Genomic DNA, 17,777 nt, shown 5'->3' with positions numbered 1-17,777 from the left:
AGGGAAAACATGAAAAGCAGATGGTAAGAAGAAGGCAGCATCTCAGAAAACAGCAGCTCCATCCTCCCATGCCCTCAGGACCAAAACCTCAGTGCCATCCCTGACTTCCTTTCTTTCTTTCATGCCTAAGATCTAAAACTGCAGCACATTTTGGGTGCTCGAGACCATCATGGCCAACATGGTGAAACTCCGTCTCTACTAAAAATACAAAAATATTGGCTGGCCGTGGTGGCGCGTGCCTGTAGTACTAGCTACTCAGGAGGCTGAGGCAGGAGAATTGCTTGAACCCTGGAAGGAGGTGGGGGCTGCAGTGAGCCAAGATCACACCACTGCACTCTAGCCTGGTGACAGAGCGAGACTCCGTCTCAAAAAAAAAAAAAAGAAATAAAATCTATCCATCCATCCGTCCGTCTCTCCGTCCAGGATCCAGTTACTTTTCACATCTCTTCTACTGTCTGAGCCATGCCCCCATTGTCTCTTGGTTAGACTGGGCATCAGCCTCCAACATCGCCTCTTCATGTGCCCCTCACCGACTCTGCACCAGCCACACCAGCATCCTGGCTCCCTCTCTGCTTCCCCAGGCTGCAGCCTTGTGAGGCTTCTCGCTTTTGCTTCCACCTCCACCTCCATATAACATTTCTCCCCATACTTTCCTGGTTTGAAGCTCGTCCCTTTCCTGGCTTTTATGTAGACTGCTCCTTCTCAGTCCTTCTCTGACCACACTGTTGAATTTGCATAGAGGTAGAGACAGAGATTGTAGTAACTATCTCCCTCTCCATAACTCTTTATTTTTTTCTAAAGCGCTTTCATTTTCTGGCATGCCACATATTTCACTTATGTATTTACTGTGACTGTCTTCCCCAAAAGGGCAGTGATCTTCCTCCTTTCCACTGCTCAAGGGCAGTGCTTGACACATAGTGGGTGCTCATGGGGAGGCAGGAGTAAAAAATTGGTGAAATGTAGTTAAGATGCATTAGCAGAAACCAAAATTATGAGACCTTGACCGAATTATCTTAAGCTCTTGTTAATTGAGGATGCCAGTGCTGTGCTTATTTTGGTGAAGGGGACCTAAGCTGGTTCATTGAAGGCAGCACAGTGCCTGCAAGTCCTTGGAAGAAGCTTCATAAATGATAGTGATGATGATACCGACGATTCTTGTGAGAGGGAAAAGGCAAACAAAGGGAAATGGTAAAGCATTATAGCTCTTTCCAAACATCTTTTATTACAACATTTGCATTTTACCGCAGATGTTTTTTGTTCTGTTCCTCAAAGAGAACTCCCCTGAGCCAGTGTTAATAAATCTACCTATAAAAGCTTTGTCAGAGGACACGTGAAACCCCTAACATCTTATTCACCTGGGGGAATAAGGTGTCATGCAGGGCCACCACGTGGAACTGGATAGTAGTCAGTAGGCGTTTCTGGTCGAGGGTCAGGTGTGCACATCTGAGGGATCACTAACCTCATCACTGTTTAATACCAAAATATACATTTTTTTTTTTTTTTTTGAGACGGAGTCTCGCTCTGTCACCCAGGCTGGAGTGCAGTGGCACGATCTCGGCTCACTGCAAGCTCCGCCTCCCGGGTTCATGCCATTCTCCTGCCTCAGCCTCCCGAGTAGCTGGGACTACAGGCGCCCGCCACCACACCCGGCTAATTTTTTGTATTTTTTAGTAGAGACGGGGTTTCACTGTGTTAGCCAGGATGGTCTCGATCTCCTGACCTCGTGATCCACCTGCCTTGGCCTCCCAAGTGCTGGGATTACAGGCGTGAGCCACTGTGCCCGGCCCAAAATATACATTTTTAACTTGATAACAATCTTACGTCTTAGAGAAGAGGGTTGATTATGTTCAATATGTGATGTTTACTAAGGCAGGACATGTAAATATAGATGAGAAAGATGCTCAGTATTAAAATGTAAAGGAATGGACTTCATGGTTTAACTTGCAATTCTCTGGCTTTTTTTTTTTTTTTTCCTGAGTACTTGCTTACCAAGAGTTTATATTGGTTTGGCTAGCAGTGAGCTGTCTAACAAGATGCAATCTCATGGAATACATCCTTATGCCAATTATGAATAAAAGTAGTTCAGATGGCCAGGCCCTAACTTAAATATAGTGCCTTTGGTGGTTAAGGGTGATCAGGTGAGTGGTTAAATAGATCAAGAAAAGGAAAGAAAAATCCAACTACCTTATTAAAAAACAAGGGTAAAATGTCAAAACAGTGGGTAGGCAGTAGGAAGAATGTCACTAAATTATGTATTCTTTGCGTTATTAACAATTAGAACATAATGTTACAATGTAAGCAGAGGCTTGTGGGTCAAGGAAGGAAAGATAAGTTATAAGCAAGTGCATAAAGAAATAGGAGAATTATGCCTAATGGTGTGTGTATGTAAACGTGGGAAATGTTTAGAACCTTACAGTGGAAGTTCTACTTAAAGTGTCATGATTTAATATATTATGAATTACATCAAATGACTCAAGGCATACGTTGCAGAAAGGACCATTTTCAGAGATTATTATTTAGAAACAAGTATGTCATATGCATTTACAAGAAATAATTTTGTCTTTTTATTTTACTATACTATGAATACATGGAACATGGGTTTTTAAAGGGACAATGTAGCTGTTTCCCAACATCTTTTATTAAAACATTTGTATTTTACTGCCAGTTTTTTGTTCTTTTCCTCAGAGAGAACTCCTGGTGACCAATGTTAGTAAATTCAACTTTCTAATTCAGGAACTTGAAAAACAGAATAATGTAATGGGGTCTAATGGTGTTTACGTACAACACAGTATTGGTAAAAGAAAAAGACACTTATATTGCATAATAAGGTACTCAATAATGCTTTGTATTTCTATTAAGAAAGCTAATTTATTTCTTCTTAGGAATGATGCAGTTCCAAAGCAAAGATTTGATGTCCTCCTAATGAGTCCGCTTTCAGTTGTAGAGTACAGTGAAGTCCTAGCAAAGAGTAGTAAGAAATCTATTTTACTGGAGATAATAAATCTGACAAGGAAGCTCTCAGCATAGATTGAAGTTGATTTGGCATAGAGTTGCTTTATAAATAGCCCTTTCAGCAAACTCTACAGTTCTGTATGTGGTTTTAAATCCCTGTAAATTTGTAGGCAGGTACATATTACAATTGTCTGTTTTTCTTTTTAGGGTTCATGTAATCAAAGAAGTTTCTTTGTTGTGTGTATCTTTACAGAACACAACAGGAATTGAAAATGAATCAGGTGAGTTTAAAAATCAGAATTTATACAAATACATGACCTAGATGTTAGACCAGCTCTTGATTTTTACAAGATAGTAGCACACACATTCATTTCTCCTGGATTCTCATTTTTGTTTCTTAATACCATTAATTAGTTCATTGCGTTCATACCGTGCATTTGTTCGTGCAGTGGAATGTGCATTGTTTGGGCGTGGGTTGGCGTTTCTGTGGTTCCCTGAGGAGAGGACTCATTCTTAGGGATTTTCATTAAGACTTTCTTTTTGACCTCTCCCTTGCCACACTCTAGTGTGAGTTTTTTTGTGTGTGTGTTTGTTTTGAAGCTTATTAAGCTTTCATTTTTAGCGTTTTTTATTTTGTGATTATTTGTTCGTTAAAAGACACATGCACACCTATGTTTATTGCGGCATTATTCACAATAGCAAAGACTTGGAACCAACCCAAATGTCCAACAATGATAGACTGGATTAAGCAAATGTGGCACATATACACCATGGAATACTGTGCAGCCATAAAAAATGATGAGTTCATGTCCTTTGTAGGGACATGGATGAAATCGGAAATCATCATTCTCAGTAAACTATCACAAGAACAAAAAACCAAACACCGCATATTCTCACTCATAGGTGGGAATTGAACAATGAGATCACATGGACACAGGAAGGGGAACATCACGCTCTGGGGACTGTTGTGGGGTGGAGGGAGGGGGGAGGGATAGCATTGGGAGATATACCTAATGCTAGATGACGAGTTAGTGGGTGCAGCACACCAGCATGGCACATGTATACGTATGTAACTAACCTGCACAATGTGCACATGTACCCTAAAACTTAAAGTATAATAATAAAAAAATAAAAAAAGAGAGGATTAAAAGTTATTTATAGAGACTGCAAATGATCAAAGAAGAAACTTTAAGCATTTGTCCTTGAAAAACCTGTTCTCAGAATAAAAACAAGAGGGCAAATATTGAAATGTAAGTTGTGTTTCTCTTTACAGGAGATGTGGGATTACCTGGTGATTAAATTATTCTGCTATGGATATTTTCATAGCCTCAAGGGTGTTCTGATAAGTAGAGCCAGTTATGTGGATCTAATAATATATTCTAGAGTAGGATTCTTATTTTCTGGTTTCAATATCATCTCTCTTGTAGTTACAGAAATACGTGGGTGTCAGAAATGTTTTCTTTTTAAAATGTTCATAAGCACTTACTTTTAAAATATGAAGGACAAAACCCAAAATATGAAGTATGTAATTTTTTTTTTAGTCCTTAGTTTAAAACTCTCAGACTTGAAAACATTTTGTATCCCTCATCAACTGAAACTTTAGACACCTTTTTTTCATGTACAGGTGACTCTACCTAGAGATCACAAGTTCAATTTAATTAGCTGGGCCAAGTTTAATACATTCAGTCCTGTGCTGCATTGAGAGATGTGAAATTTTTGGATTCTTTTGATTTCATTACTTTCTTTATCAGACATGTTTATTTTAATGCAGAGGACATATATCATAAAAAACGAATCTGGCGAACACATGGGGCACATGCTTTCTATTATTTTAAAACTTGCAGATTTATTGACATGCTTTTGAAGGCAAATTATTTTTGAAATGGTGAGATGGGGGAGGGAAAAGAGAACAGAGTGGATTTTCACAGTCATCGTCCATCAAAGTTATACTCATATATATTTCATAGATTTCATTTATTTTCCTATTTTAAGATTGATTCTTAATACGAACCTGGTCACCCAAAGGAGCTCAGTTCTCTGCAGTCTAGGAACTGTTTTGTTGGAGGAGTCTTGATCCTGCGTTAGAATGGTTGTGAGTTCTTCCAAAGTGGAATCTAAGTGTTAATATTGTTCTTGTTGCATCGCTGTTCAGAAATCATTTATTTGATATGTCTGCATCTTTAACCTTAGGATTAATTATGCCTTAATTCTTGTACAGTATTAGACTTGTAATATTTCTAGTGAATTAGACTTGACACTTCAAACTTTTGCTTTATATTTCAATTATATCAAACTTGTGTTTAAAAAAGTCTGCTTGCCAGTCAAAAAGTGGCAGCAATAACTACTACTTTTTTTTTTTTTGGCTCTTTTACAATTTCATTTTGCTTTTGACAAGGTTTAATATCAGATCTGCAGAAGACCGCCTTTGATCCCAAATGCCAAGTATCAGTGGAAAAGTGTCCTCTTATGTTTCTAATGGTTAACACATTTCTGATTTGGGTGTAATTTAAATGGTCTGGTAGTAATGAAGCTTTTATTTGGATTATAAAAATTGCCCACTTTTTATGAGTAAAATTTTTAGCATCTTTTGTTATATTTTCATTACTAGAAGAATATTAGTTATATGCTGTTTAGACCCAATTGTTATGGCATAAAATCTATCAGTGTTTTTCAACAATCACCCCAGTCATTCTTCAGGGTTAAGACTTATTTCAGGATAATTTACAGTTTTCCCTTCTCGTATTTATTGCTGTCATTTTCAGACAGTGAAAATGAGCAGTAAATGCTTGAAAAACTGAAAAATAACCACACAACAAAATTCGGATATAAAAAAGTTTGAACTTGAAGAAGATTGACTTATAAATAAAATCCTGATGGTTATTTTAGGGTTAGGTTATTCTCCCCGGGAACGGATCAGCATTGCTTTGATGGGTTTTAGTTGTCAGTTCTGTTTCTTATGATGGGTATGGTCTCAAAGACAATAGCATAGAATAATTTGTTGATATATGCCTGACAGTTGAGTTTCAGGGACTGCAGGATCCTCGTCATGGGCATATCATATTGTTTGTTATTGATTCCTTTAGAAGAAGCAATAGAGTCCACAGCCTGCCAGTACTTTCAGCACTGACTATTGAGGCGGCATTCTGGACTGTTGCGCTCAGTTGTATCAGTGTGTTCCAAGTCGGTCCTAGTGTGATAGCTCCCTCTGAGCCCAGCTCTCACAAAGCTCCCCGACCTACATATTCTTTGCTTTCTTTCTCTTCCCTTCTGTTCTTCACTCAAAACTCACCCCTTTCTTAATATCTCTTAACCTCTCAATTAGAGCCCAGCTTGCTTTGCATGTGAGTCTTCGATCCTTCCACTTGAGCCCATGCCTGGGTGGCAGCGAGAGCAGTAGTCATTGTGCCTCCTCCCCTGGCTCTCCATGCTCCCTTCTCTCCATTCTCAGATCGTAGGTATCCTACTTGCTTCATTAACGTTCCACACCCATCCTGATACTTAACTTTTGAGATGTTCCACTGTTTTCCTTCTTATTTTCCTAGACTTATCTAGGAATGGCTTTATCTCAGGAATGGTTCCATTATCTCAGTTGTCCCTAAAATTCATTCATTCCTTCCCTCATTCATCGTGCACAGACTGTATCCCAGCATGTTGTGGGTTCTGCAGTGAACTAGGTGGGCAAGGGCTCTGCCAGTAACATACTCCAAGAGGGAGACAGTTAAAAAGCAGGAAGACAAGCAAGGTAATTTCAGATAGTGAAAAGTGCTGTGAAGACAATTAAACAAGATCTTGTTATAAAGGATGTTGGGTAGAGGTGAAAGAAGGTCTTTGGATTACATGGTCAGAGAAGGCTACTCTGTGGAGGTGATTGCTAGTAGAACTGAAACTTAGGTAATAACCGGGAACCAGATAGACACATGAAGATCTGGAAAAAGAAAATTCCAGGCAGAGTGAACACACAGTAGTACAAAGACCCTGGAGTGGAAATGAGCTTGGTAGTTCATGAAACGGAGAGCAAGCTATGGTCTGGAGCTTGGCCCTATCAGGGGCTCTGGGATAAGAGGACATTGGTGTGAGAGGCAAGGTTTATAGGGCCTTTAGGGCTACGGGACAGTGACACAGGCTGATTTTCATGTTTAAGATGTCCTCCCCACTGTGCTGTGGAGACTGGATTGTAAGGGAGCAAGAGTGTGGTGATAACGTGTGCTCACTACTGAGATTAACACCATGCTTTAGGACAGTTTCTTCAGTTGGACGACTTGATGGACCTGACAGCTTTTTGAAAGAGGGTACTTTTTTGTATTTCAGAACTAATTTGACTCCTGTTCTTTTTAAAAAATGGTGTATAAGCATTTCTCGGTTTGTGTTTTCATCTGTTTATTGTTACAGCAGTCCTGCTCATTTCTTAACCAAATATAATTTAATGCCATTTCAGTAAACTGAAGCTTGTTTGATTTTTTTTTCCCATCGTTTGTTCCAGCATAGTAGCTTAGATTCTTGTTTGCAAATCTATACAAAGATGGGTTCGTAGAATTTTAGCGATTTTAATATGGTATGATTCTAAGCTGTTTTTTGCTTGTAACAGTTACTTTGGTGATTATTATTAGTCTATTGTAGCAATAATATATATTTTAGTATGAATATACTATAAATTGTTCTTAATATTAAGGAAAATTGGTCTAATCTATTCCGTCATGTATTGCTGCCACTTTCCAGTTAGTTTTGATCAAGTCAATATTTGAAACTAGGTGCTTTAATTAAATAGATTAAACTGATATAATACTTGCTGATAATTCTCTGGGCAAAGCATGTAAAAGGAGTTACTTATATAAATTTAAATGAGACACTAATAAAATTTGCTTATTCTTATATACTTTTAAAAATAAAAACATGAGTATGTGTTGACCATGTAAGATGGTACATGCAGCTTTATGTAACAGCAGCCAATGCCAATGTTATGCTGTAGAGCAGAGTTACCTTGCTGATTACAGTCAACGTTTGTCTAAAGAGTATGGAGAGAAGGGCTGGGTAGGGAGAGTGGAGGAGGTTGGTTCTGTGGTTCACGTACCTGGAGCAGACCTGAGGAGGGTGGAGTAAATGGTCAAAGAAGTGTGGGCTCAGCTCTGGGGTCGCCAGAAGGACAGAGTAGACTTTGCCAGTGAGGTGGGGAACCTTTGGAGGGTTTTGAGGAGAGGGCTGTTAGAGTTGAGTTAAAAAATTCTTAATAAATACAATTAATGAAACTATTCTACAGGGCAGAATCAGGACTTGGTTACTGGTTGAAAATAATAATAATAAAAAATAGTAACTTACCGTGTTTCGTATATGTCAGGCACTAGCCTAAGTGCTTTCCGTTCAGCAAGTCATTTACTATTGACTGCAACCACATGGGCTGGGCACCATTACTATCCCTATTTAACAGATAAGAAAGTGAATACAATCGGAAATATTTTCTTGTGCATTAAAGTTTCATTTTAACATGATTTAAAGATGAGAATTTAGGATTTATTGACCTGTTATTTGACTTTAAAACTCAACTTTGAGGTATAATCTGCATACAGTAAAAGGTAACTGTTTTAACTGTATAGTACAAGTTTCACACCCGTGTAACTATCACCGCTGTCGAGTCATAGGACATGTCTGTCACCCCAAAAAGTTCTTTTCTACTGCTCTGAAGTTAGTCTTTCCCTGCCCAAGGTCACTACTGATCGGCTTTCTGTTCCTACACATTGGTTTTTCCTATTCTGGGGTTTCATAGGAGTGGAATACATATAGTCCTTGCCCTTTGGTGTTTGTCTCATTTTGGTCTTTATACTGTTTCTGAGATTCAGCCATATCGTTGCATGTATCAGTAGTTCATTTCTTTACAGGAGCTGTTTTATGGGAGACCATCTGACCATGTAGATATGTCTATTCATAATCTTAACTCCAAAGAGTTAGCGAAACCCTGGGATGGCTTTCTATCTTTCATCTTAGTTATCTCTCCCCCTTTTTTCTAATTCTAAAAATATATATGATATAAAAAGTTGAAACCACTTTCACTGTTTTATCATATTCTTAATATAGAAGTATATTTTTTATAGATAATTATAAATATGAATCTGATTTTTTCACTTTAAAAAAAGACTTCTAAGTAAGGTGGTTGCTATCTGTTTTGACTTAAACCTCAATTAATAAATGTGTAGTTTGGGAAATTAGCATGTTGAATGAATAGTGGTAGCACTTGAAATCTCATTTTGAATCATGTATTCTACTAGATAAATTAGCAAATTTTAGAAAATCTGGGACCTTGTCTTTCTGAATGAAAATATTATTTGTGAAATTCAAAAAAAAATTAACAACCTGAATAGCATTTCCTTAAGTCACTGGAATGAGCTTGTGGCAAGAAGCCTTTCCTCTTATGTTAGGATAGTAACACTTCGGCAGAGAAAAAAGCTGTGGGACTGTTTTTCTCTGCCTCTCCTTTGATGCCCTCTAACTCACTCTCCTTAGTCAGTTCTGGCAATGTCATTCCAGCTGTGTGACCTTGGGCAAGTCCTCGGCTTATTCGTGTTCACTTTCTTATCTGTTAAATGGGGACAGTAATGGTGCCCACCCCGTATGGTTGCAGTCAATAGTAAATGAGTTTCTAGATGTAAAGCCCTTAGGCTAGTGCCTGACATAGGAAACACCGTAAATTATTATTTATTACTGTTATTTTTCAGCCGGTAACCATGTCCTGATTCTGTCCTGTAAAATAATTTAATTACTATTACTGCTTGAATTCAGACCCAAACATCCCTTCTCTGGGCTATTACAGAAAGCTCCTGATTGATTTCCTCGCCAACAGTTTTCCTCCCTATGGGACCGTTCTCCATAGGCCTTACAGAACATGCAGCTCACCATCTGGGAAATCAGAAAAGCCAGCGGTCGTTGCGAGTTGTTGGGAATGTTTTCGTGGAGGAGCTGGGATTTGAACTTGACCTGGAAGGATGTGGAGGATATTGATCGTCAGAAGAATTGAGGGCCAGGTGAAAGCCTAAATTGAGAAAGGCCCAGAGTAGCAAGGGGACCTAATGTGGTGAGGGTAGGAGGGGCCAGAGGGTGTGCCAGGAACCCAGATGCCTGTAGGGGCCAGGGATGACCTGTAAGAGTAAAATGGGGATTTTTCTGTGATTTCTTCCAATATAATTTTTTTTTTTTAAATCCATGGGTAGACCGAACAAACCCCATCTGAGATGAAAGGCTGTAGCCCACAGTTTGTTGCTTTGGATGAAGATAGTTTGAGAAGTTAAAACTCAGTCTCACCAGTAACAGCCTCAGTGGGAGGCAGTAGAAAGCTCCTTCTCCTGCTTACCAACCCCCTGTCCCCACCCTCACCCGTTCCCATTCTGTATTAGAATCTTCTGGACAAGAGGAGGGGATGAGCCCTCAGGTGACTTATTTTCTTTGCTTCTCTTGAACGTTGACAGTCTCTAAAGCCAGCAGACCAACGACTAGATTTTATTTAGGAAGTTTAAAAAGCGTTTTGAATCAGATACTTTGTAGACTGCTTATTCAAGAAGACAAAAGGTTCAGAGAAGTTGAATGTAGAGTAGCCTAGATGCCAGAAAGCCTCACCCCATCTCGTCACTCTCCTGCCCAAACCCTCTTGTGTCATCCCACCGCTCTCTGAATTGAGTCCAGCTCTTTGCCCTGCCTTGGTTTTGCATGTTCCAGTGGTGGCTGCCTCTGCTTTCTTCCCGGCTCTATTCTGGTGCAGCCGTGGTGGCCTCTTTTTATTCCTGAACAGCCCAGGCCCCTTCTCTCCTTGGCATGTTTGCCTGGACTGCTCAGTTCTTAATACATGACTCATTTTCATCTCTCAAGTCCAAGTCCCTGTGTGACATCTTCTCTGAGAGGCCTCCCCCTGCCATCCTAACTAAAGCACTGCACTGTCCCCTCCTTATCTCTCCTACATCACTCTTTAGGTCACTGAGACGTTGAACACCCCTAGTCTGCCACATTAGCTTGGGGTGCAGGTGGGCAGGACCTGCCCCTTCTCTTGGTTGCTGCGTTCCCCAGGCAGCGCTGCTCCAGCACACGGACACTTGCTGCTAATATGTGCAGGATGATTGGAGATTCCTGAATAACTTCAGGTTGGAAGATGTCAGTGGCAATGGGAACTGGAGAAAGGAATTGGACGTGACAGATTTTGAAGGATCAGCAGCAGGGTTTGGCTCTGTTGACCACCCTCACTTCCTGGAGTCTTCCCCAGCTTTGGTGATGCCATGTGCTTGGTGCCTCTTTGGCTCTGCGATGACTTCTAGGACTGGGACTCATTTGCTGTGCTTCTTCTTCCGTTTCATTCTTTGATAAGGGCATTCTGAGGGCTTTGTTTTCGGCTGTTCTCTCCTCTGCTTTCCATCGAGGACTCTCATCCACTTCCATGGACTCCATGGCCAGCTGGGGCTGTACTGCTCTTACAGCCATCTCTCTGTGCCCAGACCTCTGGGCAGTTGATTGCCAGGCATTTGTTTGCCCGTTCGCAGTGACCACTGCTCTGAGCTGGGCACTCTGTGCCAGGCTGTATCGAGGCGAGTAAGCACAGCCTGCCTGTCTACAGCCCTAAACTTGCCTCTCTGGAGAGGTGATTAACCAAGCCAACCAGGAAGGGCTTTCACAATACACAGGGCACACTGTTGCAAGTTGTGGAGAGTGTTGTAACAGAGCCATAGGGGAAATCCTACTAGGTTAGGATAGTGGGGACTAGCTTCTAGGAGGCTAAAGTGTTCTCTGGGTAGAGCCCAGGCCTGGAATACAAATGCAAATTGGCCCCTTTTGGTAACCTCACCTTGCTGGGGTCTCAGCTTCACCACCCTGGGGTTTAAAGTATTGGGAACTTTCTTCTGCTTTTTTCTCCATTTCCTGCAGGAGCCTAAACGGGCATTGACAGTAAGTTGTTGTGTTTATTAATACTCTGAAGCCATTGCAACTTATCTCAGTTTATTCTGGTATATTTTGCTTTTTCTCCTTTAGAGATTAGCAGTGAAACCCTTCAAATGATAAAGACTCTTGTGCCTGTTTGGGGAAAGCAAATGTCACAGCCATGTTTTGTCCCTAACTTTGCATACTTGACACTGCTCACACTCTTTTCACATGTACATTGATGTAGAAAGTTATAGAAATTCCTTTTCATGGCTTTTTTTTTTTTTTTTGAGACAGGCTCACTCTGTCCCCAGGCTGGAGTGCAGTGGCACGATCTCGGCTCACTGCAACCTCCGCCTCCCAGGTTCAAGCGATTCTCCTGCCTCAGCCTCCCGAGTAGCTGAGACTACAGGCAGGCACCACCATACTCAGCTAATTTTTGTATTTTTAGTAGAGACGGGGTTTCACCATGTTGGCCAGGATGGTCTCGATCTCCTGACCTCGTGATCCACCCATCTCAACCTCCCAAAGTTCATGGCTTATTTTTAAGGGAAAATGTATAAAACAAAGTATGGAAGAAAAAGATATTGCAGGGCATAAAGGGAGAAAAAGGAAGGAGGAGGAAGAGGGGAGAAAGCTTATAGTTGTAACGCTTGTAGTTTTTAATGTTAACAGTTGTACTCAGGAAGTGGGGGAGGTGCCCAGGAAGGGGAGAACGTAGGACATGAATGTTTGGATTAAGCCCCCCTGCCTCCCTCCACTCTCGTAGGTTTGGTCTCTAGGAGTCGGTCCTGTCTTCTTAGCCCTGAGAGGGGAGGTACGATGGAAGACTGGAGGCGGTCTTAGTGCAGCAGCAGCTTGAGCTTTTTGATGATGTTTGTTGTATCTATGGATGTTTACCATATTGGAAATTATAACAAAGTATTTTGAAATAGTTATAGATCCACGTGAAGTTATAAGAATACTGTAGAGAGTCCTATGTACTCTATTTATTTTTGAGAAGGAGTCTTGCTCTATCCCCCGGGCTGGAGTGCAGTGGCATAACCTCGGCTCACTGCAACTTCCGCCTCCCGGGTTCAAGTGATTCACCTGCCTCAGCCTCCTGAGTAGCTGGGATTACAGGCGTGCGCCACCACGCCCGGCTAGTTTTTGTTTTTTTAGTAGAGATAGGTTTTTACCATGTTGGCCAGGTTGGTCTTGAACTCCTGACCTCAAGTGATCTGCCTGCCTCGGCCTCCCAAAGTGCTGGGATTACAGGCATGAGCCACTGCGCCCGGCCCAAGTCCTGTGTACTCTTTACCCAGCCTTTTCTAGCAGTAACATCTTACAAAGCTTTAGTACAATATGAAAGCTAGGAAATTGATTTGGTATAATAATGCTAGTTAGACTACAGGCCTTATTCATAAATCAGAAAAATTTAAAACATAAGATTAAACAATCACACATTTCATAAGCCACCAGAATGATGACATTTTCACACATGATAGCCTCCAGAAAACTCCACTCTACACATCTGAGAGTGAAAAAGGCAGACAACATCTTAGTGTTGTTATAGCAATAGCTCTGACCTTGTGGGCCCCAGAAAGGGAATTCTCAGGTGTCAGGTATGAGACCCCACTGGGTTGGTGGTTAGAATGTAGACTCTGGAATCTGTCTGGATTTTATCTTGGCTCCACTACTTCAAAACTATGTAGCTTGGGAAAGTTACTCAGCAGGGCTGCTCTGTGGCATAGTATTTGAGAATCCAGACCCTGAAGCGAGATTGTTTGGATTGAAATTACCTAGCTCTGCCATCTGCTGGCTGTGACTATGGGCAAAGTTTAGTTTCATCTGTAACATGGAGATCATAGAAGTGCCTATAGCAATTGGTAGTGTGCAGATTAAATGAGGTGATAAGTGCTTACAATTGTATCTGACACATCTCGAACGCTCCATCTGTGTTAGTTGTGATTGTTACTGTTGTGATGATTAAATGAGGTAATGCATGTAAAGTGCTTAGCACAGATCTTGGCCCAGAGGATGGAATAAATGTTATATTCCCTAAGCTTCTCACCCCGTCCAGCATGGAAAGGTCATCCTGGGTCAGAGAAAATGTATCAGGAAAGCAGTAGAAGGGCCCTTCAGAGGCTCCCCAGCAAGGTCAAAACTCGTGAATCAAAATCTCTCCAAGGTTTCTTGTCTCAGGGAGCAGGAACAGAGAAGTTCTTCCTCTAGCCAGTGGGCTTCATGAGGAGGGGGTCCTTGATCCTTACCACCTAGCATGGTGCTAGCTCTGAGCAGACACTCAGGGAGTATGTGTTAATGACTGATGGATGGGCTGAATGAAGGAGAGAGGCTTTGGCGATTAATTGGGGGAAGAGAAGCGAGTAGTGACTTTCTTTGAGTTTGAGGTAGGAAGTTGGAAACATCGGATTAATGAGATCAATTAATAGTTAATAACTAAATGACATTAAATTGACTTAAATTTAACACGTTAAATTTAATACATACTGTTCCAGATCTGTTCATTGATACATGTTTAAAGACTGTACTTCATTAAGCAGTCAAATAATGAGTCCTCATTGAGGTCAGCTAATAGGGAAGCAGAGAAGTTCTTTAGCTTCTTTCATATCACGGTGATCAGTGTTAAAAACCCATGAGACAGGAACATACTTCTATTCAGGGGCAGCAAGGACGGGGCATACTGGGAGACGCCAGCAGCTGGGGTGCCTTGCGGAGCTTGCGATCTGCTCTCTGCTTGATGACTTCTACTCTGCTTATTCTGGGTAGACAAGCGAATGGCGATGAGTGTTTCTCAGAAGCCTTACCCCTGCCTGCCCCTCCTGCCTCAGTTCTAGCTGCTTCTCCTACCTTCTCTGCTCTGGACACATGGGTCTTTTTGCCTGGATACTGCGTTTCCTCTTAATTTGTGATTTGGTCCTGGCTGTTTTCTTTTCCTGACATGTTTCCCCAATATTGTCACAGATTCCCTTTCTACTTCTAGAGAGGCCTCAGCATTCTGTCTGAAGAGGCATCCCCATCCCTACTCCATGACTGTGTTCCTTTTTTTTTTGAGACGGTCTGTCAGCCAGGCTGGAGTGCAGTGGCACGATCTCGGCTCATTGCAACCTCCACCTTCCGGGCTCAAGCAATTCTCTTGCTTCAGCCTCCTGAGTAGCTGGGATTACAGGCATGAGCCACCACGCTCAGCTAATTTTTGTATTTTTAGTAGAGACGGGGTTTCACCATCTTGGCCAGGCTGGTCTCGAACTCCTGACCTCAGGTAATCTGCCCGCCTTGACCTTCCAAAGTGCTGGGATTACAGGCGTGAGCCACCACGCCCGGCGTTCCCCTCTTTTTTTTTCATTCGCCACTGATCAGAAGGCATGTGTCCCCTTTTTTGTGCTTGAGTTTTCTACAGGGCATCAGCCATTGTATGTATGTGTTTAATTTTGTCTCTATTTCTTACCAGAGTGATGCCTTGTTGAGGCAAGCGTGCTGCCTAGAACTTTGCCTGGCCTGTAGCAGGGATTTGGAAATATAGAAATAAATAAATAGAGTAGATGGTGCAACTTATTTTAGACAAGATCAATCTGGGAAATAGTGCCAGGATCAAATTGTGATTCTTTAGTGTAAGAATCAAGATGAACCTGTTTAGATAGGATATTACATCTTATTCTGTCAGGATATGTACCAAGAAGAGATCCCAGTTTATGAGTATGTGGGGGAGAGAATTTTTTGAAAACATTCCTTTGTTCCTAAGGTTCACTTGTACATTGGTTGCTTGGAATTAATGGCATACCACATTTTCTAAAAAAGGATTCTTATATTGATCCAGAAGAATACCTACCTCAATTTCAAGAAATTCAGGCACGTGTGGAGGAGATACTTCCTGATAGATGACCCAGCTCTTTCATTTATTTCTATCCCTCCTTTTTAAAAAAAGCTTTAAGTTAGCTGACAAAGAGCCATGTACTCATTCAAGTATTTAAGTGACAACAAACATTTGAAATCTACTGCTAAGCTGGGGGAACACAACACTGAATAAGATAGACACCATCTGTCTTCACTGCAGTCTTACAGAGGAGGCACACAGTAAACACACAGCTATACAAATAAGCATTTAAAATTGTGGTAAGAGCTGTGAAGGAGAACCAAGGAAGAAAAGAGGGTGGTTCTATTTCAGAAGTCCAGCCCATGAGTCTACCTTCTACTTCTCAAATCATTGATTTTCTAGAAATGTTCTAGGCAGTTTGCAGCCATAGCCACGGCCATGGAGAGTCCAGCGGGGCTATGGGGAAGAAGGGAGGGAGGGCCCTGGGGCTGCCCAGCGTCTGGGTTGTGCTGCTGTGAACTGAGGTGCTCCTGTTGTAGTTCGGTCTTTTTGTAATGTGAAGGATACGACAATAACAGAAAAAGCTTTCCTCTGCTGGGTGTATGAGTCCAAAAGGAAAACCAATGGGTCTAGTGGGACAAGATGTGGAATAAAGGAGTAATTTAAAAGAAAAAAAAAAAACAAAAAATAATGGGTTGACTTAAAACAGATAAACAAATGCATAGGATTTTTTGGTATTTCTTTTTCCCATGGCATCTCTGCTGAGGTCCTTCATGTTCTCGGGCGCTTCAGAAATTTTAATACATGTGATCTCTAACTTGTACTCAAGTTACACATTTCTTGTGGGAGTGACCATTCCTGCCTTAAGCACCATCTCCTGCTGACATTTCCATGGAAATCTGGAAGTTTTAGGTCAGAGGTTCTTAGATGATATTCCAAGCAGAATCTTAAGTGAAAACTCCTTGATGATTAGGACTGACTGTAGGCACTTGAATCAGACAGATATTCAGATCCAGGCTTTGAGCCCTTTAAGCAATGTCTCTAAGCTCTAATTCCCTGCTCTGTGTGGAGAGGGGGAGACACTGATAATACCTGTCTCTTGGACTATTTGGAGTACATTCTACCCAGCATGTAAGACAGCACAGTGCCTTGAGCGAGGAAATTCTCAGTAAATATGAAGTTGTCATTAGAATTACTGTGAAAGTGCCTGGAAGTATCCGTTTAGGTTAGCAGACACGGTGACTTTTCAAAGCGGCTGTGCTCCTGGGGAGGATAAATGGTGCTGAGTGTTTGCCTAGGGTCCCAGCTGAGACGGAAGAAGAAAATCCCCTTTTACTTTACTAAATGGCCAGTGCTGATAGGACATCACTCTGGCTAATATTTGTTAATGTCACTTACTTTATCAGTGTTATGAAATAATCATTATGTAGCTTAGGATGCCAATGCCAACTATCAGTGTAATACCTTTTCCCTCTTTGGAAATAAATTGTTCACATTTCCAAAAATCCAGCTTATAGATTAAGAATTTAAAAATGAGGACACTATATTTAGAAGTGAAAAATGTCTATGGTTAATTTATTCACACTTTAGCTAATTAAAAGTACCATAAGACCATTTTCTGGGGCTAATTGGCTATCTTATGTTTTGGAAAATGTTTCAGGGATATTGTTGGGACAAAGGTGTAAATCAAGCAGGAACAAAGCATTTGTGTGTCTGAAATGGAGGCTCAGTTGGCTCGGCTCTGCACGAGAGACAAACCTGTCTCTAGATGCCCTCTCTTGGGCTCTCGAGCTTGAAGCAGGCCAGAGAGTAGATGACCATGTTTATAATGACTGTGAGATTTATTTCTCTTGAAGTAGACTGTTGATAATTAATAAGCCAAAAATTGAAATGCTGAGAGTATGCCAGTTTGGATGATATTCTTTTCTTGGTACATATATTCTTGAAGACGACAAGAGCTTCCTGGTTGTGGGAAAAATTAATCTTTTTTGTTTGGGGTTTACTTTTGCCTGTGTTGGTTCATTTAAAAGTCCTGGAGAAGTGTTTCCCTGTGCAGTGAAATGAAACACACTCAGACTACAAAGCCTATCATTCTTAGCAGTGCCATGATATGCACATCAGCTCC

At 41.2% G+C, this 17,777-nt stretch overlaps 1 protein-coding gene across 14 annotated transcripts in view; it reads left to right on the top strand.

The window, feature by feature from the left end:
- PRDM2 (PR/SET domain 2) overlaps nucleotides 1–17,777 on the top strand; it is a 126,635-nt gene that overhangs the window by 13,898 nt on the left and 94,960 nt on the right. For 6 of the 14 annotated variants that reach the window (XM_063804962.1, XM_063804940.1, XM_063804963.1 and 3 more), the window contains exon 2: nucleotides 3,160–3,233. The exons of the other annotated variants lie outside the window; for them this stretch is intronic. In XM_063804962.1, coding sequence (XP_063661032.1) covers nucleotides 3,225–3,233 — 9 coding nt within the window. In that variant the 5' untranslated portion in view covers nucleotides 3,160–3,224. The remainder of the gene's footprint in view (nucleotides 1–3,159; nucleotides 3,234–17,777) is intronic. 14 annotated transcript variants of the gene reach the window in all.

This window comes from Pan troglodytes, chromosome 1 (genome assembly GCF_028858775.2).
Source record: "Pan troglodytes isolate AG18354 chromosome 1, NHGRI_mPanTro3-v2.0_pri, whole genome shotgun sequence".
NCBI lineage: Eukaryota > Metazoa > Chordata > Mammalia > Primates > Hominidae > Pan > Pan troglodytes.
Note: the sequence above shows the minus strand (reverse complement) of the source record. Positions and strands in the feature narration are given on the sequence as shown.